Source organism: Alosa sapidissima, chromosome 1 (assembly GCF_018492685.1).
Source record: "Alosa sapidissima isolate fAloSap1 chromosome 1, fAloSap1.pri, whole genome shotgun sequence".
Taxonomy (NCBI): domain Eukaryota; kingdom Metazoa; phylum Chordata; class Actinopteri; order Clupeiformes; family Clupeidae; genus Alosa; species Alosa sapidissima.
Window position 1 is genome coordinate 45,841,509 of NC_055957.1, and position 24,770 is coordinate 45,866,278.

The 24,770-nt window shown below is 45.2% G+C and overlaps 1 protein-coding gene across 1 annotated transcript in view; it reads right to left on the minus strand.

The window, feature by feature from the left end:
• Positions 1–8,178: 8,178 nt before the first annotated feature.
• The window catches only part of tep1 (telomerase-associated protein 1), a 35,581-nt gene continuing 18,989 nt past the window's right edge, over positions 8,179–24,770 (minus strand). Inside the window, exons 28-55 of the mRNA XM_042090154.1 lie at positions 22,862–22,994; positions 20,223–20,382; positions 19,853–19,986; positions 19,436–19,524; positions 19,225–19,339; positions 18,838–19,075; positions 18,407–18,527; positions 18,040–18,164; positions 17,719–17,818; positions 17,476–17,631; positions 16,946–17,158; positions 16,790–16,846; positions 16,556–16,697; positions 16,192–16,422; positions 15,609–15,766; positions 14,977–15,084; positions 14,673–14,777; positions 14,143–14,272; positions 13,767–13,852; positions 12,330–12,465; positions 12,023–12,153; positions 11,483–11,604; positions 10,832–10,972; positions 10,552–10,651; positions 10,112–10,220; positions 9,865–9,944; positions 8,712–8,816; positions 8,179–8,547 (exon numbers count right to left, since the gene is read on the minus strand). Of these exons, the coding sequence (XP_041946088.1) occupies positions 8,428–8,547; positions 8,712–8,816; positions 9,865–9,944; positions 10,112–10,220; positions 10,552–10,651; positions 10,832–10,972; positions 11,483–11,604; positions 12,023–12,153; positions 12,330–12,465; positions 13,767–13,852; positions 14,143–14,272; positions 14,673–14,777; positions 14,977–15,084; positions 15,609–15,766; positions 16,192–16,422; positions 16,556–16,697; positions 16,790–16,846; positions 16,946–17,158; positions 17,476–17,631; positions 17,719–17,818; positions 18,040–18,164; positions 18,407–18,527; positions 18,838–19,075; positions 19,225–19,339; positions 19,436–19,524; positions 19,853–19,986; positions 20,223–20,382; positions 22,862–22,994 (3,645 nt within the window). The 3' untranslated portion in view covers positions 8,179–8,427. The remainder of the gene's footprint in view (positions 8,548–8,711; positions 8,817–9,864; positions 9,945–10,111; positions 10,221–10,551; positions 10,652–10,831; positions 10,973–11,482; positions 11,605–12,022; positions 12,154–12,329; positions 12,466–13,766; positions 13,853–14,142; positions 14,273–14,672; positions 14,778–14,976; positions 15,085–15,608; positions 15,767–16,191; positions 16,423–16,555; positions 16,698–16,789; positions 16,847–16,945; positions 17,159–17,475; positions 17,632–17,718; positions 17,819–18,039; positions 18,165–18,406; positions 18,528–18,837; positions 19,076–19,224; positions 19,340–19,435; positions 19,525–19,852; positions 19,987–20,222; positions 20,383–22,861; positions 22,995–24,770) is intronic.

A 24,770-nucleotide genomic window follows, 5' to 3' on the forward strand; every position in this document is an offset into this window, starting at 1 on the left:
TGTACGTATCAGTCAGGAAGGAAATAGGAAGAGATGCGTACATGACCGCAATTGTGGCGCAGACACAGTGCCATGGACGCGGCAAACAGGCAATTGCCTACTACAGCTCAAAGCTGGATGCTGTGGCCCAGGGGTACCCACCATGCTTTCAGGGTCTTGAAGCAGTGTATTCGGCATACGTCAAAGCTTCCAACATCACAATGGGATGGCCAGTGATGATACACACCAGTCACGCAATAGCGCAGTTGGTGGAACAAGGGAAATTCTGCGTGACACCTCAGAGGCAGTTAAGATATTACAATCTGTCACTCTGCCCGGATGTCACCATAAAGGCATGTGACACAGCGGGAAACCCGGCGGATCTCATCCCACTTGATTATGAGGGCGAGCCACATGACTGTGTGGCTGACTCAATCGCCTTCTCCAAGCTGAGGGAAGACCTGCAGAGTGAGCCATTAGGACAAGGAGTCACCTACTTTGTGGATTGCTCCAGCCACAACTATGATAACAAAACGCATGCAGGGTTTAGCGTGGTGCAGATGACCGGTCCAGAAATTTTTGTGACAGTTATGAGTGAGCCGTGCACACAACCATGCTCAGCGCAACTAGCCGAATTAAAGGCACTGACAGCAGCATGCTCTTTAGCGGAAGGACAGGACGCAACCGTACACACAGATAGCGCCTATGCCCACAATGTCTGCCATGTGCATGGCGCTCAGTGGAAACAGAGGGGGTTCAAGAAATCGGATGGGAGCCCAATCCAGCATCTAGAGCAGATTCAGCTGTTATTAGCGGCCATGATGCGTCCAAAGACACTGGCAATATGCAAATGCAAAGCGCACTGTAGGGGACAGGACTACATTACCTTAGGGAATGCACAGGCAGATGAGGCAGCAAAGGAAGCGGCATTAGAGGCTAGGAAGTTGAATAAAGCCCCTAAATCCCCACAAGACACCGAGCCACACAAAATACTGCTTAAAAGGACAGTGCACAGCATGCCTTGCCCAACAAAGTGCCCCTACCCCTACAACGCATGTATGTGGTGCTCCCAATGGTGTGATGATGACCACGAGCACAAGATAGATCCCATGTGTTGTGCGCTATGCCAGAGGGCTAGCTGTCCCGAGTGTTGGGACAAGCCCTGTGAAGCCAGGTATCCACCAAGCGTAGTTGACCATTTTTTCGCAGACAATGACACAATAATACAGGCCCCAGTAACCACAACTTTACCCGATAGACGAGCGTTTCGAATCACAGATCCTCACCTCCAGCTGAGCGCCGTGAAAGACGCACAAACCACGGCACCGAATGCCGAAAAATTGTTATGGGAAGAGAGAGGTGCGTCAAGAGGCAGGAATGGGGTGTGGAGAAGCCATGACGGAAGGGTGGTGGCCTCAAGTAGGCTCCTTGATCTCCTCATCCATGATGCACATGATGTAGATCATTGCACAAGGGGGGAGGTCAAGCGACAGATACTAGACAAAGGGTTCTGGGCCCCAAACCTTCAAGATCGCATCAATCACGTGCTAAGAAATTGCCACACCTGTGCCACACACAATTACAGAAACAGCATAACAATAGGCATAGGACCACGGCCCCTGGGACACGTGCCACTCCCAGAGGGACCGTTCAAACACCTGGTAATGGACTACATTGACATGGGTCGAACGGTGAACACGTACAAACATGTGCTGGTCATAATATGTCGCTACTCACGATGGGTAGAAGCCTGCCCAAGCCGAGGGCAGGACGAGAGGTCCAGAGGAGTCAGAAGACGATGACGGGGACCAAAGCCCGCCAGGACCCCCACCAGACTCCCCCGGGGAGGATGATGGTGGTGGGGAACACAGGGGAGGACCAAGTACGCGTAGGAGTATGAGGCGGAGGATACTGCCGGCTCCTACTGTTGGCCCTGGGCGCAATCTACCTTGGGTGCCTGCTGTTCTCCCTCCCCTATCTGTGCCTACAGGTGCTGGTAATGCTGGGGCCGAACCAGGCTCGAGGAGGGGAAGGCGACGTCCACCCGAGGTGGAAGCCACTCCCGAATCCCAGGTATCCAGACCTGCCGCAGCCTCGACCAGCGGTGATCCACCGGCCAACCCTGCAGCCCGCTCTCATGCCACGGCCACACCCGACCTCACAGGAAGTGACGCCGAAGAAACGCAGAGGCCGGAAGAAGAAGCACTGCCACCACCGCACCAGCAAGGGATCCACACCATCGACTTCGGGGACCTATACACTGACTGGGAGTACCTATACCCAACCAGCGCCCCTGCTGACGACCAGGATGGAGCACAGCCACCAGCCGCAGGACTTGCCGAGGCCCTCGACGCCCTCAGACTACCGGATCTCCTTACGCCTCCCCCCCGGACACCTCCTCAGCAAGGCTCACGATTTCCTGTGGAGCATGTGGAGAGGACGACGGACTCAGGGCACACCACGGGCGGCCTCCACTTTGGGGATGACCGCCCAGGGACCAGCCAAGAGACAAGACGGATACTCCAAGGGGTCGACCGGCACGGTTTCCCCGGCGCCCATTGGGGAGACTTCGAGGAGGACCTCGAATGGTCTCTCCAGGGCTTCCCAGAGGACGACGAGAGCGACGGAAGGAGTGCAGACTGTCACCCCCAATGACGCTCTGCGAGGGAACGGAGAGGAGCTGCTCGACGACAGTGCCCTAGACACGGACAATATTCTGTACATAGGAGGATCAGGAGATGATATGTCCACACCAGAACCAGAAGCATCGGGGAGTAACGAATATATCCCGGTACCGGACAATGCAATGACTAAAAGTGATAACGCAAGCGAAAATGTAAATAGTACAACTGTGCTTACCAAGAACCTGGTGAAGAACCAGACTAGCGGGGCTCAAGCCAAGAAAAGAAAGAAGAGATCAGCTGGCACTCTAAGCACCTGGGAGAAGTTCTCTCCCTTTTCATGCTCTATGAAACTGGGGAGCGAGGTGACAAGTGGAAGATGGACTAGTATAAGCAAAGAGAAGAGAATGACGCACATTAAGAAAAGAGAATGACGCACACCCCGCAACAGAATGAGGCAAGGTGTAGAAAAGACTACCCAGGCATGGGAAACAGAGTGGCAAAGAAAACCCACCGAATCTATGAGATCCCAGAAGATGTAGAGTTTGAGTGCTTTGAAGTACCCCCTACTGCAAGGACAGTACGGGGAAGCGTGCAGGATGTTGGAACATTTGAAGGACGCTGCGCAGCGAAGTGGGTTCATGAACTAAATGGCTTCCTGTTCAGCCTAATGGAAAGCAGCGAAAATGGAAAACGGATTGGGGTCAGGCCAAACGCCACAATAATGGACATAAGCTGGTCGGAGGGACAAGACATTCCCCTAGCAGACCTGTGGTGGGCTTGCGGAAGAAATTGGGGACTGCGAAATACCCTCCCAAAGTATTGGAGGGGAAAATGTGCCAGGGTGATCCTGGCCCAGCAGACCTACGTAGTCCCCTGGTTAGAACGCAACTCGACGGTAAACTCAACAGGCCCAGGGGGCGACCAGCAGTCACCCACAAGAGGGAACCTGAGGAGAAGCCGAAGAGACGCTGACGATGGAGTGTACATGGACATGTTCGGACAACCCCACAACGTCCCGAGACAGTTCAAAGCACAGGACGAGGTACTCGCCGGATTTGAAGCCGCCCTTCCTTTCTACGGAGCATCCGTAGGCGTTGCCAAGAATGTTTAATGGATCAACTACATCCACTACAACGCCCTGCGGTTCATGAATGCCACTATAGACGCGTTCAACGCGTTTGACAAAAGGTTGAACGCCACCACAAAAATGGCAATGGAAACCAGGATAGCAGTGGACTGGATACTAGCAAAGGAAGGTGGAGTATGCGCGATCGTTGGAATAGACTCGTGCTGTACGTATGTCCCAGGTAAGGGCGAAGACATGGACGACTTCACAAACGCGATGAACAGGCTCAAAGCTGTAAACAAGGAAGCCCACGAGAACTCTGGAAAAGGACGGACTAACGGACACTTTTGGGTCATGGGGGGGGTAAGATTGTAGCATTCCTGGGAAAGATGTTGCTAGGAGCAGCCTTAGTGGTAGGAATGTTTTGCTGTATTACTCAATGTTGTGGAAAGGTTTGCTCCAAGGTGGTTGCTAGACAACTAGTGGTCCAGAATGTAATGATGCCATGGAGTGGGGAGGATGAAAGTGAGAGAATTCTTTTGATGCAAACTAGTGTGGGGCGAATAATGGAAGATGAGTTCATCGCTCGAATGCTGGAGGAGGAGCAGGAGTTTCCTGCCCCGGCCATGTACGAGTAGAGGTGGGGTCCTGCGAGTCACCCATCTCTACACATGCACTGACTTACACTCACATACACATCACTGATGGGTAACTCACAAGACACATGCCTGCACGCCCGGGTGACGGAGTAAAAGGAGTAGAGTCATGGGCTGTGACCTGATACGAATAAGTCACCCTAAGTAATCTTGATTCAATTTTATATTTTTAAATATTAATACTAGTGTTTCGTTATTCATAGACGGTAACTTAAGATTTGTAGAGGATTAGCCCTCACCTGCAAGACCATCCAACACTGGATAAATGTAATCAAAAGCTTGCTACTAGGAGTGCTCACCTCGCCCTGACTTACCGTGCGTCGGACCTGGCCCGCCCAGTGGTGTGGCGCGGCCAGTGCTCAAGGACGGGTACGACCCTATTGGCCAGCAGGGGCAACCTAAGGCAGAGCACGGCGGCCCGTCCCCTCGGTGGAGTGCACTTGCGGCCAGCGCGCCCACCCGTTCTCACGCTAGTGTGAATGCCCGGAGGAATCCGGAGGAGAAGGGGGATGACGTTGCGAGTAACAAAGGGGAGTGATGCATACAGGCCGGAAGGGGCCATACATACACCATTTATACTTAAGAAAAAGAGTGTGATTGTAGTATAGGGCTTGCTTAGAGAGCCATATGCCTGGAAGGTGGATGGGTAAGTGACGAATAGGATCATGAAATTGTTATGTAGCTCCAATTTGGCACCGATGGCCGTTGCATGAAATTTAATTTTATGTTCAAAGCGACTAGTACATTAGCCGCTTTGGGGACAAATCCGTCTCGGGTCCTAGCCATTTGTTCATAGCAAGGAATTGGTCTCTCTGTCACTTGATCTGGGCGTCCAGGGTTTTTTGATTATTAGTGTTATCATTTACTCACATAATGCTGACGTATATCTTTCATAAGGTTTAAGGTTTTAAATAAAAGGCACTATTCCCCTGTAACTTGCTCATGTGCATATAGTCCGAGGTGTCATGACGATATATGAGATTACGACACGCCCTCTATGTTTAAATCATGCTTCCGCTACATAGTGAGGCTAATTTAGCCTCAAAGGGGGGAATATGTGATTTTATTAAGGCATCATGCTTGTATGTATTGGTATTGTAAGTATTGTTTAGTTGTACCTTATATAGCCATATGATTTCAGTTTATTGTTGTGAGTTGGGATCTGTACTGATTTACCCCATTTCACTGATTACTCCATTTTTCTCAGACATCCCAAGTCTCCCGGAAGTTCCGGGAGTCTCCCGCATATTGATAACGGCTCCCTGACGCCCGCAAATTAGATAAAATCTCCCGGAATCTAGAGCGAGCGATCAAGAGCGAGACGCGCACACGAGACCGAGACTTAAAATCGCGTGTACGTCTGAGTGTAGCACGCACACAACATGGGGGAGAGAGAGGGGTGTTGCGTGTGTGCCTGAGCGCATCCAAGACAGAGAGCATCCTGTTTCGCTAAATCAACCAATCAGTTTTCAGTGTAGGCGGGCTTTTTATCTCTTTTCTCCCGAACTTAATCAGTTCAGTGTATCTAGCAACAGGAGCGTCATGGCAGAGTCAGTGCCCCCAAAAAAGGAAAATGTAAGACCCATTTCAAAGTGTACCCTTGTCTCAATCATAAGAGTAAAAAATAATGATAGGCCTAGTTTTGCATGCTGCACTGTTTGTAACAGTGACTTTAGCATTGCCCACGGCGGGTTAAATTATTGCAAAAAACATGTTGAGGTGAGTTTAACTATGTTTTACCTTCCTTATTTGGTGACTGACTAGACATTATTGAACAAACATATTAATCTGTATTTCAGTATCTAAGTAGGCTAAAGTTTTTTTTATTATTATTATTTATTTTATTCATTTATTATTATTTTTATTTATTTATTTTTTTTGGGGGGGGGGGGGGTGGGCTTTGTGATACCTCCCTGAAATGACTTTTTGCAGGTTGGGATGTCTGTTTTCTGTTTGTTTCCTCTTTGATGCAGCACACATACAAGTAAAGAACAAAAGAACAGATGAATTGAAACTCCGAATGAACAGATGAATTGAAATAAAAAGAACAGATGAATTGAAATAAAGTTCACTTGTGTTGCACCGAAACCTGCCATCTCCGTGTCATCACTCCATACCATTGAGCCTTCTGACCGAGGCTCTGCCTGCTCGCCACACACTCACTCTACCTCAACCCACATCGCCCCGTACAGTTCCTTCAGTTGGGTTGTGGAGGTTAGCATACTAGAATAGAATACTGTTAGAATACTGTTGGGTTGTGGAGGTTAGCACACTATAACGTTACAGCACAGGGTAATCCTAATTTTATGGATCAAATTTATTCCAATCCAACTCAAAAGTTTTGAACAACACAAAGGTTTTATCCTGATCAAAACCAAGAATAGATTTTGCGATCTAATCCTATTTCAGGATCCTTGTTTCCCTTTGAACAACTTTGAACAACAATTTTCAAGATTTGAAATCCGATAGCCGAAATCCGATAACCGAAATCCAATCACGTTTTTTTTTTTTTAACAATTGGGCCCAAACAATCGAAACATATGTAAACTGAAAAGCTATGCTACCTCATGTTCATTTTGCTCGGACCCTGTTAAATCACCGCTTGCGGTTATATTTTGTTTTGTGTTTGTGATGGGCTGTGCCTAGGTTGATGGTGGTTGGCTAGGGTTTTTATGGTTATGGTTCAGTCCACATTAACGGGACGGACCAACCTAGACCATGCCTAGGCTGGTTAAGAATATTTTTGGTAAGGGGGGGCGCTGTGGCGCAGCAGGCTACAGCGCCCGTACCATATACGGGTCCAAGTGCCCACGGGGACCCAGGTTCGAATCCGACCTGCGGTCATGTCCCGATCCCACCCCTTCTCTCTCTTCCGCTTGCTTCCTGTCACTCTCCGCTGTCCTCAAATAAAGGCAAAAAAGCCCCAAAAATATAATAAAACAAATAATAAAAAAAAGTATTTTGGGTATTGGATATTTCAATGTGGTAATATGGTGGCAGCATGGAGGGGAGTGTCTCCAGGATCCTGGTTTCACTGTTAAGCCTTCATGAGGTGTTGTGGGCCTAACTTAACATCGGTGAATGAGGGTGCCCACTTGATAACCCCAATGACATGCCGCATACTATACTGCTGTTGGATGGGCCATTTGTCTTGTGTTTGTGACCATTTGTTGGCAGATTTGTGGGTAGCGTGCTTTTTAAAGTTAATTTTAGTAGGGGCTTCTGATTGTGTTTTACCTTGGATTTTGGCACAAGGGATTTTAACATCTAATCCTGTGTATTAATGTAAATCCTCACTTTTGGGCTATAGGCTAGCTGCCCACCTCAATGACCTATGCTTAGCTATGCTAACAGTGCTTCAGACTGAGTTATTGCACACACAGAAATGAGAAGAGTATGTATCATCTTATAACTCTGACAGAGACAAAAAAAGCACAATGCTGAGGCAGCCAATTTCCCAAAATGTTGGCGTGTTCCTTTAGGTATATTTTAGCTTTTTGCCTTTATTCTGATAGGATATTGACAGTGACAGGAACCGAGTGGGAGAAAGAGATGAGCTGGGATTGGGAGGTGGCCATGGGTTGGATTCAAACTCACACTGTGGGTACTTGGACCTGAATGCGGTACGGTCGCTGCAGCGACTGGCTCCCCAAATCCTAGGACTTGCACTGATCTGTCCCTATCCACAGTCGAAATATTTGGATCACATTCTGCGAACTTCATCGAATTGAAGGCTTCAGTGGCAGCCCTCTATATCTTTCTGGATGACCTATAGGTCCCATTTTACCGGGAGGCATGACACACAATTTAGCACGGGTGTGGTACGACACACAAATTAACACGGGCATATGGATGACAGTAAACAGAAAACATTTTCAGTTTATTTTGGATCAAATAAAAGGCACTTGTGCAAAACTTTACTTAAACTTTATGTAAATCATAGATACATTGCTCATCTCTTTGAGGTAATTATGTAATTCAGGTCATTAAGAATAACATACTTAACAAGCTCAGGCAACATTTTCCATTCCATTTTCATTTTTCTAACAATATTAAGAATAGGTTACAGCCGGTTTATTGCACACAGAGGAGATGTTCATAATCACTCTGTCCAGGACAGAAAGTAAAGTTTTCCCAGACCGTCCACACACACCATCTCTCTCGGCTCTTGAGGGGCCACCACCAGGGCATGGACAGGACCATCACACACAAACATGCCCACCTACACACACACACACACACACACACACACACACACACACACAAACATTATGGTAACAGAGAACATACAGCATAAGTAAAAACAAAATAGTGATTGGTAATGGGAGTAGGGAAGACCGAGAGAGTGAGAGAGAGAGAGAGAGAGAGTGAGAGAGAGAGAGTGACCTGTTTTTTGGTCTGTCTGTCCCACAGTTTCACGGTGCAGTCATAGGAGGCAGAGATGAGGGTCTTTTCAGTCAACCTCAGCACACTGATCCTGTCACTGTGAGACTGTCAAGCAATCAGTAATCAATGATCACAAACATTATCACCATCTTCACCTTCCTATTCTTCATCACCTTCCTCTTCTACATGTACAACTTCATTATACATCCTGAGACAAAATACTTACCATGGTCAACATTGATCATATTCTGACACCGATTACCAAAGCCATGATGTAGCGTTGACAAGGCAGCAATTTCACTGGATCTAAACAAATCAATCTAACCATAGTATTTACCATAGCAGTGGCTTTCTTAATCTGTTTCAATAATTTTACAATGTTTCCAAGACATTAGTATATTTGTTTACACTGTAGGAATCAGATGCTACAACTATATTCATACCAACACAATAAAATTTGTGACTACAGAGTTTTATTTTAGCATGGGTTGGTTTTCCCTCGTAAAAGAGACCTGCATGTAACTTCACAGCATGCTGTTCAAATCCTTAAATTCACGACATGTCTTGGCTTTATTTGAGGCAAAAAAATGTCACTCTTAAAAGCCGCCAGTCTTTGAAAAGATGTGACACTGGAATTTCGTTTCTTTCTACTACACCTGCCAGGGAATCTGTGTTATGTGGCTAAGCTGGTGCCTAGTAGGTAAAACATGTTTAAATGGCTATAGCCTACATTTAAAATAATTTATTAGCTAGAAATGATGGCACATGTCTACATTCAATGCTATTTAAGCCACTTCGAAAGTTTGTTTAGATCCAGTGACACTGCTGTTATGGAAATGGAATGTCACACTTCGGTACTCCATGCTAAAATAAAACTCTGTAGTCACAAATTTGATCGTGTTGGTATGAATATATGTTGTAGTATGTGATTCCTATAGTGTAAATAAATATACTAACATCTTGAAACGTTGTAAAATTATTAAAATAGATTAAGAAAGCCACTGCTATGGCGATTACTATGGTTAGATCGACTTGTTTAGATCCAGTGAAATTGCTGCCTTGACGCTTGACGCTGCGTCATGGCTTCGGTACTCTATTGACATTGGTTATTACCCTCACAGTCCACCAATGATGGACGGAGAAAGCCACTTACAGATCTACTGTCCCAGGAGTCCATGTTAGGTGACTGCTTGAACCACAAGTTACCCTTGACATCTCCATAGACCACAAAATCTGAGGAGAGAAGGCCTTTTGTCAGATACTTATTCTTATTTTTGTTGTGTATCTGTGTAAAGTGTTCACATAAATGTATGATTGTGTGTGCACAGCACAAAAAAAAAAAATATATAGTATAAATGTAATCATTTTGTCCATTCTCCAATTCATCTGGTGAAACACACCTCCTTGCATGGTGACGGCAGAGATCCAGGCCTGTCTCTCCTCTTCCTCAAGGTTGAACTCAGTCTCGCAGAAATTTGAGCTCAAGGAGCTGCTTGGATTCAGGCACATCTGACACAGACAGACACAAACACAAGCTGAATACAAGGGTGACACGTAGGTAAAAGTTATGATCTTGTGGGAGACATTAGAATTCTTTAATAGTATCCTAAAATTATTTTTTAATGATATAGTGCTATGCATATACTGCATGTACTGTATATACAGTGTGTGTGTGTGTGTGTGTGTGTGTGTGTGTGTGTGTGTGTGTGTGTGCGTCCATTAGCCACCCAGGTTTTGCTTACTCTACTGTTGCTGTTTGAAAGGCATTATCTGGCTGATTCACTAGTTGTAAACATACAAAACTTCTAAGTGTCCAGGACAAAAAGTGTGTAGCACTCACAATAAACCCAATCTTTAACTTCCCATAATTCTCCCCAGCCATCCAGCAGCTCTTGGTATCGTTTCCGAGCATAGCAACAATACGGTGGTTATAGTTCCAGCTGTTTAACCAAAGGCAAACAACAGCACAGTAATTTGAGCTTGAAGTTAAATCTGACCACAAAACAGTATATCAGGAAATCACTATCGACAGAAGCATTGTGCTTTTTAGCAATTAGCAAAATCATTGTCAAGTACTTCAACACATCCCATCTGAAGATGAATAAATGTGGTTTGGTTACCTGTTAATTTGATTCTCCCAATCGTCGACTGGTGCTTCGATTTTGCAGACTTGTCCACTGTGACACACTCCAAGGAGCATGTTGCAATAGTGAAGATGCTTTACAGGACTCTTCATTATGTATGAGCACGCCTTCTCCATACTACAGGAACAGAAAAAGTGTTTTTAGAATTACAGATAGAAGAGGAGGACAATAAATTAATCAGGACTGCAGTGGACAGAAGAATGAACATCAACAAACTATCGTAACATGATGTGGTTGGCAGCTCATTTAAAGTCCTTTAAGAGTCCTTGATTCCTAATCAAATCTGCGCTTGTCATTAAGTGGTTTAAGCCACAAACCAATTTAGCCAACATGTTGCTTCAGGAGCACCGAGGGGAGAAGTACTTGATTGATTGGCTATTGAGCTAAAATATCAACAACCTTTCTCCAAAATGGGACAATTTAACATTCTACCAAATACCTTCAATACCTACATATCACAGCATGTAACACATCTCTTTCAACAGTCCACTAGATACATCACATTCACTTCCAGCTCACGCACAGTATTGATCACATGAGTGTGGTCAGTGGATTATGAGGTATGCTAATGCACTCGAGATATCATGGTAAGTGGGTGAGGAAGGAAGAGGTGTGTCCACATCTTACCTCGCAGATTCCTGTTGGGGGTCCCAGTGGATTTTACAGATGTACACGTAACCATCCCAGGAGCTGACGGCGAGCTTGTCCTCTGGCATGCTGGAGAAAGCAGTCACCCCACGATCGCTCACCTGCAGACAGACATAGACACACATGAACAAACCTCTCTTTGCACCATACAACCAAGACAAATAGTCTGTCCTAGCCAAGACAAATAGTCTGTCCTAGTCTGTTGAAATCCACTTATCAATAAACTCATTTTTGATTCTGATCTAGCGAAAAGGGAAACATACATAAAGGCTAAGTGCTGTGAACATCGTTAGAATAGAAGTGAAAAGAGAGGTCCAGTGAGAGAGACAGATACAGTGAACTGTCTCATAGGAAGCATGGTTCTCTAAACGACAACACGATATGACCTACAAGGATCTCATAAGCATTACACAACAGTTGAGTAGTTTATTGTTCTTCAGTACCACTATAGTTATATTTTCTATCTATACCAACAATGTCTTGAACAATTAATATTTACCAAATGGAAAAACAAGTTACCTGATCGCAACATATGGCCTTCTTGTGATGCCAAATCTCCACTCTGCCTGACTCATAGCCTACTACCAGCAGCTGGCCCTGATGAAGGAAGCAAAGGGCCGAAACGCAGACCTTCAGGCAGGCAGGGACCTCTGCAGGCAAAAACATCACAGCCCAGACAGGGAAGCATGGTCACTACTTTGAAAACAACACTATAGACGTCTATTTATCTATATATTCATTTCTATTTCTAAAATCTTTATATTCATTTCTATTTCTAAAATTTTTATTGGGTTTGGAAGTTGACAGATCTTGTTAGTTCTGGTACCCAGAGCTGTGGCCACAGTCCACGTGCGGAGGGAGAGGTCCTGGGCCACGGTGAAGAGCGTTGGTTCTCCTGTCTGATTGATCACGGCCGCCTCCACCCCTCCAGAGTGGCCATGCAGCGTGCTGTGGTGGTGCACCTACAGTGGAAGCAAGTGCACATTCACACGTTCACATGTTCACACTAAAGCTCAGAGTACAAATGAGAAATACATTAAACGCATTTGTTTTGCAGCTGCCACTATCATGAGATTGTGATTCAATTTTATTTTCATTGTGCATTGAAGAGCACTTCCTCCGACCCCTGGTGTATGTGGCAAGGCCTACATACAATCACCAACAAATCCCCATGCATCTCTTCCCTATACTTTCCTTCCAGACGAGCTGAACCACTTCTATGCTTGATTTGACCGGGAAAACAAGTCAGGTGTTTTACCGGACGAGGACACCAATTTTCCACCTCAGATGTCTGCGACATCCTGGGCAGAGTGAATGCTCGGAAGCTGCTGGCCCTGATGGAGTTCCCAGATGTGTTGCGAGCCTGCACAGAGCAGTTGGCTGGTGTCTTCACCAACATCTTTAACATGTCTCTAGCCCACTCAACAGTCCCCCACAGTTTTAAATCTGCCACAATTGTTTCGGTGTCTCTGGTGTTCCACAGCCAAGGAACTGAATGATTTCTACCCGTTTGCACTGACACCCATCATTGCAAAATGTTTTGAGAGGCTGGTCCTCTCACAACTGAAATCATGTCTGCTCGATGCACTGGACCCGTATCAATTTGCCTATCGACGCGACAGATCAACAGAAGATGCCATCTCCACAGTGCTCCACCTGGCACTCACCCACCTGGACAGTCCCAATACATATGTTAGAATGCTGTTCATTGACTTCAGTTCAGCATTCAACACTGTGATCCCCTCCAAGCTGATCTCCAAGCTCGGCCAGCTTGGCATCAGCAACTCACTCTGCAACTGGATTATGGACTTCCTTACTAACAGACACCAGACTGTTAAATTAGGAAGTCTCTCCTCCTCCACTATCACCCTGAACACTGGCGTGCTGCAGGGCTGTATGTTGAGCCCTCTGCTCTACTCCCTCTTCACCCACGACTGTGACGGGTAACTTGTTAATTAATCTCTATTGTCTACATAACTGCACAGAATACTGTACTCAACCTGCACTTTGGTATTTAATGCTTCTTTGCTCTTCTGGTTGGATGTCAACTGCATTTCATTGGCTCTGTACCTTTACTCTGCTTAGTGACAATAAAGTTGAATCTAATCTAATCTAATCTAGATACAAAACTACTGAATTGTAGCGCTGAATGTTTCAAAAAACAAATGAATGTAGTGCTCAGTATGACATGATCTACACAACAATGACTTGTACTTTCTATTTCCCAGAGGGTTTATGGGTAAAAGCTGAGAAAGGTTCTCACCTGCAGCGGCTGCCACAACTTCACCATACCGTCATCTGATGCTGTTGCAACCATCAGCTCCTCCTCTCTGCTCCTCTGGCTTACATCTGGAGGAATATGAAATCAATGACTGTGTTCTTTTTTTTTTTAGTATATATTTTTGGGCTTTTTTGTCTTTATTAGTAGGACAGTGGGATGAGATCGGGAAATGACCGTAGGTCGGATTCGAATCTGGGTCCCTGTGGGCACTTGGACCCGTACATGGTATGGGCGCTGTAGCCTGTTGCACCACAGCGCCCCCCATGACTGTGTTCTTCTTGTCCCCAGTTGAGTCTGTGTTATGTGTGTGGGTTGAGTATGATATGGTGTGGTGTGATGTATTCTCTGTCTTCCATACCGGTGTTGGGGAGGGTGGCACAGTGGTGTATGCAGGAGTCGTGCGCCTGGATCTGGGTAATCTTCATCCTCGTCTCCCTCTTCCACACAAACAGGAGGCCATCGGCAGAACCAGCCATGAAGTAGTCAGCCTGAGGGCAACCCAGCCATTAGGTAGCCAGTCAGTGTATAGAAACAACCAGGACTAAAACATAGCCATCAAGTAGTCAGTCGTCAGTTAATAGAAACAACCAGGACTAAAACCCAGCCATCAGGTAGCCAGTCAGTGAATAGAAACAACCAGGACTAAAACATAGCCATCAGGTAGTCAGTCGTCAGTTAATAGAAACAACCAGGACTAAAACCCAGCCATCAGGTAGCCAGTCAGTTAATAGAAACAACCAGGACTAAAACCCAGCCATCAGGTAGCCAGTCAGTGAATAGAAACAACCAGGACTAAAACCCAGCCATCAGGTAGCCAGTCAGTGAATAGAAACAACCAGGACTAAAACCCAGCCGTCAAGAGCAACGTTGAATGTGCATGCGACTCACAGCCCAGCAGAGCGAAGTGAGGGGGGCGGAGGCCAGAATCTCAGTGGTGCAGCTCCCCGTCTGGACGTCCCACACCCGCAACCGGCCATCCCTGGAGCAGCTCACCTGAGGAGGGTAAAAGGTACAGGGGTAGGGTCAAATTGAATTGGAATAGCCCCATGACTTTTGTGAATGTTTTATACGCTGATGTGTACACATACACAAACCATGGATCCCAAACTAATAGTGAACTGATTCCTCTCACTATTGATACTATTATTACACTATTGATATTCATTGACATGAAAAAAAAACACACACTCACCACACCGTCAGAAGTCCAGGCACAGCCAGTGATCCAGTCTCCATGACAATGTGGGAGAGACTGGGAGAGAGACGGAGGAGAGGAGCCAAGATTCCACACCAGCAGAGCCTATGGAAAACCACCACAATCGCCATCATCATCATCATCATCATCATCGTTGTCGTCGTCATCATCATTATCATATTGGCATCACAAAAAACATGCTAGATTTGTTACCACTTAAAAGAGGCACAAAGATTTGTAAAATGTGACATTTCAAAATATACAGAGTGCTTGCCCTTTCCCGAAAGAAAACTTCTAAACTTTTTCCAGACCTTTTCCAAGCTGATTACTTGTTCTTTAAGGATGCTGTTCTTTGTCGTTTTGTGTATAAAGGTGTATCTTTGTTGAGGTTTTGACCTTTGAGCTTCGATATTATTTGCATAATGTCATTGTGTCTACCTATACCTGCTTATACAGTAGGTAGACACAACGCCTAATGTTTCTACAAAATGTATCCTTTAAGAGTCTCTTCATGTGTCTCCATGATGAGGAACAGTCACACGACATGGCAGGCACAACTAGAGCAGACTGTTATGTTCATGATTCCAAACCAGGACAGTAGCTCTCTGGAGCAGCACAGACAGGAGTACCTGGTCTTTTCCCCCGGAGAGGAGCTCCTGGCCACTCGAGCTGAAGGACAGACAGGTGACCCCGCCACTGTGACCCCTCAGAAGGCACACCTCACTGGGCTCAGCCCAGGGCTCAGCAGTCACGTCCTGCAGTGTCCACAAGGCAATGGTGAAGTCATCTAAGAAAGAGAGATATATATATGGAGTGAGAAGAAGAAGAAGAAGAAGAAGAACAACAAGAAGAAGAACAAGAAGAAGAACAAGAAGAAGAAGAACAACAACAACAACAACAACAACAACAACAACAACAACAACAACAACAACAACAACAACAACAACAACAACAACAACAACAACAACAACAACAACAACAACAACAACAACAACAACAACAACAACCTGGTTTGTTCCAGGGGCCATGTACAAAAGTCATTAGCCTAACTCCAGAATAAATGCTCTCCAGCAGATTGAATTATTAGAAAATGTCCATCAAAAGCATGTGCCCAGTGTGTACAGAAAGACTTCATACGCATATGGATGACAACATGGTGAATGCACATAACCTTCACATAATGTTAAAGCAGGGGATTGTGGGTACACAGACCTGAGGCTGAGGCCAGATAGGTGGTGTTCTGTGCCAGGGCAGTGATGGGGCCCTTCTGGGCCCTGAAGGAGCCCTGGAGCACCATTCTGGCGCCGCCCTGCCCCCTCCTCCTCCACACCCGCAGGCGATGGTCTCCACCTCCCGCCACCAGCACCCCGGGCTCCTGGGCCTCCAGCCACAGCAGGCAGGGGACAGACATTAGGAGGCCCTCGCTGGCCCACACAGTCTCTCCTGCAGCACAGCGAGCGGGGTTTTAGTGACGTGCACACTCACTCACAGTTGCTACAACTACGACTGTGACTACTACACACACACACACAGTCTTCACAAAAATGTCTTCACCAAAAACATCTCCATATTGTACCTGTTTTCAAATGGAACAATTTTACACCATCACCATGGTACCCCACGGCAGCGTAACCATTGGCAACAGCTACACAGAGAGCAGCAGCAGTTGTTGCTGTTGTTTTGTGTCTGGAGGATGTCTGGGAGTGCTTGGACAACGTCTGTTGACAATGACAGAAATGAACCATGCTGTGACAAGATCATCACTGGAGAAACAGCACAAGATGGATGGCCGCAATCCCTTAAAACTCACCCTCTCTCCACCTAACACTCCCACTGAGCGACCAAGACCACCTGACCACAACTGGACCTATTCCAAATAGAAGAAGAAAAAGAAAAAAAACATGAAAAGGAGGAAAAATAAAAAGAAGTGTTTGTGTGCGTGTTAGAAACAAAACGCTCTTCTCACAGTGGTGTCTGATCCAGCGGTGAGCAGCAGCCTGCCCTCCTGCAGGAAGGAGAGGGCCTGGGTGGGGCCACGGTGGGCCCAGAAGCTGCCCACGCAAGTCGAGGCGGGCACAGACCACAGCCGGACCTCTCCGCACAGAGAGCCAGAACACAGCTGAGAGCCACACGGGGAGAAGGAGAGGCTCCGCACTGACCGCTCATGGCCCAACAGAGTCTAGAAGACAGAGAGAGAGAGAGAGAGAGAGAGAGAGAGAGAGAGAGAGAGAGAGACAAAGAGCATGTAAGAGATAGAGAGACAAAGGGAGAGAGAGAGAGAGAAGTGTATAAAAAAGCAGTTGAGAGGGACAGAGAGACAAAGGAGTCGATAGAGAGAGTGACAGAGACAAACATAAGCGAAAGAGACCAAGATGGAGTGATGAGGAGGGGCAGAGAAAGGGACACAGAAAAAGAGAAAGAATGAGTGAAAGAGAAAGTGAGAGAGAGAGAGAGAGAGAACGAGAGAGAGAGTTAAAGATTCAGTTATTGCATCACCTTGGCATTGGTCTCCTTGAGCCAGTTCCACACACGCACTGATCCGTCCCAGCAGCCAACAGCCACACGGTGCCCTTCCGGGTCAAAGGTCACACAGTTCAGAGGGCTTGGACTCCACAGTTTGGCCACCAACGTGCCTTGCGGAGAGGACCACACCTGTGTAGGAGAGAGCATAGTTTCAGGGTAAAATGGCTTCTGTATTCAAGTGTTCGATCATTTTATGGTTCTCAGCACGTTCCTCACCTTAATACCAAAATCTAAAGAGACTGTGGCCAGGTGCTTCCTGTCTTGACTGACATCACTTCCTGTTATTCTGTTAGTATGGGCATCCATATGGGTGACCCTTGGAAAACAAAAAGAAAATGAGAAAATGTCTGTGTTTACTATACAATTGTAATGCAATTACACAATGTCTCAGTATGAGGGCCTGGGAATTAAAGATATATATTAGTGTGTTTTTAAATCCTGTACCTGCTTTAAAGTACAGTAACACTAATATGTCTGAAGCCAACACACAGTTTGTTTGTGTGCACCTATTGCAGTTGATATCTCATGAACTCTCACCTGCACCCGCTCTGCACATCCCACACCTCGACCCGTCCGTCATAGGAGGTGGATCCAAGAAGCCCCTCCTTCAGGAAGACGCAGCCAGAGATGCCATCACTGTTGCTCACCAGAGACTTGACCTCCTGAGGGAGACACAGCATCACAGAGCTCTACGACACCGCATCATCTCATACTGCTGCAACCAGTATCATTACCAGGCGTACAGTGTAGCTTGTAGCTTATCTGAACTTCAACAATCTACGTCAGACACTGCCATATGTGTAATGCCATGCTTTAATTAGTGCATGTAAAATATACAGTTTATTATGTATGAAATATGTGACATAGTAGAATATTATTATTATTTTTTTTAATTAAACATCACCTGTCCAGTCTGTGCACTAAAAAAGTGCAGAGTCCCCTGTGTTGTTCCCACGGCGATGACATCCCCTCCTGGGCTCACAACCACACAGGTGGGCTCTGACTGGAATGTGGACACCAGGGTTCTAGACAAGGATCACAACAGACAGGTCATTACATGCAGGGTATTATGGGAAATTATCAAAACAACCCCATCCCTAACCTACCCTGTAACATCATGTTATATTTTAAAATGCATATTTCACAATATATTAAGCATGTGTTACATATTACCATTTCACATAAAACAGGGCTTAAGTATAGCATGTTTGAACAACTTTACATTGCAATCTGTATATAAAAGCCTAATAACTTAACAATTTGCGACTTAGAGATTTAGTTTGATTTGAAGATTGGTTCAGAGGCGATCCTCCAGAAAGACGTGTGGGTGATTACCCCACAGCTTCAGCAGTCTCCCTGCCCCCTGTGTGCTCTGCTCGGTTGAGCCACTCCACCACACGCCTTCCATGTCCTCCGCGTCTTCCCACGATACCACTGGCCCAGAGATGGGCGGGAGAGCCATCCGATTCGTTCAGAGCCTGCTGCAGGAAAAGAGCCGGCCAATGGGAGAGCAGAGGCGCATGCCGCTTCAGGAATCTCTGACATTCCTTCATGTCACTCGTAATGACTCCATCTTCATGTGTGGTGTGGTGAGGTGGGTTTGGGGGTGGGTGGGGTGAGAAAAAAAAAAGTACATGAATATATCCTTTATTTATCTATTTATCCAAAGCGATTTATCGGGCAAGCTGAGCACACAATTGATCCATATGCGTGAGGACTCACCGAACGAAGCATACGTCTCCAAGAGGCCATGCAGGAGCCCCAGCCTGACGTTGGCCCACAGGAAGTAGTAGCTGGACAGCAGGTGAGACAAGGCTGACCACTGGCCACAGCTCCTCTGGACACAGACACGACAGACACAGACACAGCGTAAAAAGACTGGCGCCTCACAGGGGTCAGAGACCAAAGGCTAAAGGTCAAACAGGCCACTGACCAGGTGATAGGGCAGGTGGGCAAGGGCATCGGAGTCACAGTGCAGGAAGGTGTCCTTCCCCTGAGGGTCTGCCTGCACCCACAGGTGAGCTGAGCAATGTCACAGGCATGTGAGTGCGTGACAGACAGACAAACACAGACACACACACACACACACACACACACACACACACACACACACACATACATACACACGGCAATAGAGACACAATCATTCAAGTATGCTGCTAATATGGATCCCATGTTGAGTCCCTTTAGGTACAATACATTTTATATTTCACTAATTCAGGGTTTTGCAACATCTACTAACTTACATACTAGCAATCATTGATTTAAGTATTAATTTCATTTTACTTAATTAAGTAAAATGAAATGGTGTGTGAATGGATGGCTGCAGTGCAAGGGCCTCTTTGGGTACCTGAGAGCAGGAGATGAGCTCTACTTCGGTCCTCCTCTTTTGAAAGGAATAGCTCCTCAAAGGCAGACATCACGTCGGGATTGTACAGCGTCAGGAAGTCGTCCGGGTTGTGAGTGTTGGAGGGATCAAGAAGACTGTGGAAGAGAAGACCAGAGAAGTCCAGCGAGAGTTTTTTTTTTTTGTCATTCCAACACCATTAATGTAAAAAGACATTCAACTCAAGAAAGTTTAGGAAAGTTGACTGACTGACTTGACTGAATAAATGGATTGCGCACTGTGATGGAATTTGTCCTTCTATTTTCCATGTATTCTTTCTATTTCACCTCTATTCCCCTGGGTCTGACACTGTATCAAATCTCATATTCAATACCTCTGCAAGCACCGGGCCATTTGAGTGAAGGTTGCCATGGGAATGCGGTCCTGTGAGTGTCTGGCCTGTTGAAGTGCTTCCTGCCAGGTCACCTGGCCCCCCTTGCGAGAGAGGTCATTGCACATGCTCACTACAGCATACAGGTTCCTCTCCCTCAGTCCTATACAAGAGCCAGATGGTGATGTCATTTGGATGAAAGTCGTAATTTCTTCAGAGTATGATAACAGGAAGGTTAGTGGACAATTGGAGATTAACTATTTAAAAAAGAAAATAATGAAAGAAATAAGATACAAATATAGCCGCAAGCGGCAATGGCGGGCCCGAGCACCTGCGGGCCACAACCCATGACAGGTCGGAATCCAACAAAGCACCGACGTGGTGCGTTTGTGAAATGTACATATTTGATGTGTGTGCTATTTGTTTTTGTATTTTATTTTCTGCCACATGTACTTGCTTGGCCAGGTGGGGGCGCAATGCAAGGCAGGCCCATTGGGTGTCATCATAATCATAATATATATTAACCTGAGAAATTTCAGACCATTAATTTTAAGCAAAGAACATTTCTGATACACTTTTTGGTTGGCCAGATGGTGGCGCTATGTTAGGCATGGAAATTACACATGTGAATATCATCACAATAATGATATCCAGTTTTTTTGTAAACGTTCAGATCAATCACTTAAGGCATTGTCCATTTTCTGGCACATTTCCTGCTTGGCCAGATGGTGGCGCTATGCTAGGCCTGTGAATTACGAATGTAAATATCATCACAATAATGATATCCGATATTTTATAAAGTTTCAGATCAATCACTTAAGGCATTGTCCATTTATGGCACATTTCCTGCTTGGCCAGGTGGTGGCGCTGTCAGGCAGGCCCATTGGGTGTCTGGATATCATCATAATCATGATATCTATTAACCTGAGAAGTTTCAGACCATTCATTCAATGCACTGTGATTTATGACACATTTCCTGTTTATGTGGTGAGATATTAAAATCATATCAAATATATAACTTATCAAAAATCCCTTCACAATTTAACATCAGCGACATCTTGGCATAATATTTGCCAAATTTAAAATGAATCTGACAAACCGTCTAGGAGGAGTATGTTCAAATTGATCATATGACATCAGTATAATTGTCATTCTTTCTGTTGCCAGTTGGTGGCGCTATGCCAAACATGCATTATGGGCATGTGAATATTATCATTAACATGGTCTTCAATGACCTGTGAAATTTAAAACATTTCAAGCCATGCATGGTGAATTATGACACATTTATTGTTTATGTGGAAGGATATTAAAATTAATAATTTTGCCATTTCGTCAAATTACGACATATCAAAAAAAAGCTTCACAATTTATAATCAGGAACATCTCGGTGTCATGTATACCAACTTTGACATGAATCGGATCAACCGTCTAGGAGGAGTACGTTAAAATTGATCATGTCAACAACGCACAAAATCTCAATTACCTCACTTCCTGTGGGCGTGGCTAATGGCATGTTAATACAAAAGTTGTTTGTTTTTGGGAGTTACATACACCCACCAAATTTGGTGTGTGTATCTAAAACTATATGCCAACCACAAGTCACAGTGACATAAGGGGGCGCTATGGGGTTCCTGGGCAACGCCCGGTGCCAAGCTTATCCCTGTCTATTCACTGTATCACTTGATGTGTGTGCCAAATTTCATGCGTTTTCACCCATGGGAAGCACCTCTTTTGGCATCATGATTAATCACATATTTCATCACATATTAGTCTGCACAAAATCCCAAATACCTCACTTCCTGTTGGGCGTGGCTAATGCATTGTACATTCGAAAGTCGTTCATCTTGGGGAGATACAGACACCTACCAAATTTGGTGTGTGTAGCTGAAAGTATATGCCCACCACGGGATCAGTCATCTAAGGGGGCGTAAGGGGGCGCTAGCGAGTCTCTGGGCCATACCCGGGGCCAAGCTTTTTTACCTAGCTGCTTTGTGTGACACCTGATGTGTGTGCCAAATTTCAAGACTTTTCGATTATGTTAACCACCTCAAAATATTTGCCAACCACGGGATCAGTCACCTAAGGGGGCGCTAGTGAGTCCCTGGGCCACGCTCGGGGTCAAGCTCTTGTACCTAACTGCGATGTGTGACACCTGACGTGTGTGCCAAATTTCAAGAGTTTTCGACCATGTTAACTACCTCAAAAACAGTAAAACAAAAAAGTGGAATAACAATAATACTGAATGAATAATAATCCTTACAAAAACAACAGGGCCTTGCGCCCTTTGGTGCTCGGGCCCTAATAATCCTTACAAAAACAATAGGGCCTTGCGCCCTTCGGTGCTCGGGCCCTAATTAAAGTATTTGTCTTAAACAGTGAGAAGTTTGTGGGGGAAAAGACTATGAGCCTAAAGCCCAGCGCACACCAAGCTGACTTCTACTGCACTTCTTGACAACAGGTAGGCAAACTAAACAGCCCATCAGAGTGACTGATCTTTTGGCAATGACTCCAATGCTAATTCAACATACAAACTGATTTGGGCCACAGACATTCATCGACCGGGCCAGCGATTACCAGACCTTTGACCTTTGGGCTTAGTATGCTCTAGGTTTAGGAGTAAAGAATATACAGGGATGGCGCACCTTTGGTGCTGACTGCCAGAACCTCCAGTGCCCAGCGCAGGGCCCAGTCTGAATACTGGGAGAGCAGCCGGACCAGACTGTGCTCAATCAGCTGAGGCAGAGTCGCAGGAAGGCTCTGCAGGCTGTCCTTCATCTGACAGAAAACAATAAACAACAACAACAACAACAACAGACTATTAGGCATAGCATCACAGCCAAGAGAACAAGCATGTCTCAACGCTGAAGCCCAAAATATTAAATGGGTCATTCCACATCAATTCAACCAGGGCCCACGCACTTAGGTCTCCAAAAATTCTGAAAAAATTACCAGGTGTACCTATGTTACCCAGGAGACACACTGTAAAATTACTCTTATGTAAGATCAATACTTTCCAAGATACAGCCAGTTTTACAGGGGGAGGGGGGTGTCTATTTTGGTCGGGCTCTTTTTTTTGTCAAAGTTCACAAGCCCACAGCGCAAGAACTAAACCATGTAGGAGGCTCAAATTTTGCTTGGTGGTACATAAATAGGAATAGTATGTAGCAAAATCGTCACATTTGGTCTGGATAATCCTGCATGGTCATAGCTGTCCCTCAAAGTTGATACAAATTTTATTGGAGTTTTTGGCTGGGCTCTGTTTAAGCCTTCAGAAGACATATTTGTACTCAACATAGGCTCTTGGTTTATTTTCCTTACTGAGATAAGTAGAAACACTCTCACAAAAAGCAATGAACAGAAAATAAATCCCTTCAGCGTCTGAACAGCAGACCTCACAAGTCTGAAAAATCATTTTGGTTATCATTTTCAGAGCACCCAAACACCTTGTGGGAATATCCAAAGATTTTTTAAATATGTTTTTCCTTATTCTCCATGATCCCTTATTTTGAAAACACCAATTTGACTTGTCTTATGCAAATCTTTCTTTTTTATTTTCCACCCTGAACATGGGCAAAATGCCCCATTGACATCAATATGTTTTATATAGTCACCACACTGCCACCTGTGGTTGTATAGAGTAACCTGTGGTAGCTCTATACAAAACATATTGATGTCAATGGTGCATTTTGCCCATGTTCAGGGTGGAAAGTGAAAAAGAAAGATTTGCATAAGACAAGTCAAATTGGTGTTTTTAAAAAGAAAAGATCATGGAGAATAAAGAAAAAAATATGTAAAAAATCTTTGTATATTCCCACAAGGTGTTTAGGTGCTCTGAAAATGAGAACCAAAATGATTTTTTAGACTTCTAAGGTCTGCTGTTCAGACCCTGAAGGAATTTATTTTCTGTTCATTGTTTTTTGTATGAGTGTTTCTACTTATCTCAGTAAGGAAAATAAATCAAGAGCCTATGTTGAGTACAAATATGTCTTCTGAAGGCTTAAACAGAGCCCAGCCAAAAACTCCAATAAAATTTGTATCAACTTTGAGGGACAGCTATGACCATGCAGGATTATCCAGACCAAACGTGACGATTTTGTTACATACTATTCCTATTTATGTACCAGCATGCAAAATTTGAGCCTCCTACATGGTTTAGTTCTTGCGCTGTGGGCTTGTGAACTTTGACAAAAAAAAGAGCCCGAACAAAATAGACACCCCCCTCCCCCTGTAAAACTGGCTGTATCTTGGAAAGTATTGATCTTACATAAGAGTAATTTTACAGTGTGTCTCCTGGGTAACATAGGTACACCTGGTAATTTTTTCCGAATTTTTTGAGACCTAAGTGCGTGGGCCCTGGTTGAATTGACGTGGAATGACCCAAATATTTAAAAAGGAGACCATTTTAAAAATGCATCTGCTATAATTTTCTGCATCAGCTTCACTTATGTGCATTCCATAAGTCAAGATATATGATTATCTCCATAATTCCATTTGTTTGAGAAAATAATATTTCATACAGATATGTCAGCCTAGGTGTAAGTAAAGTTTTGC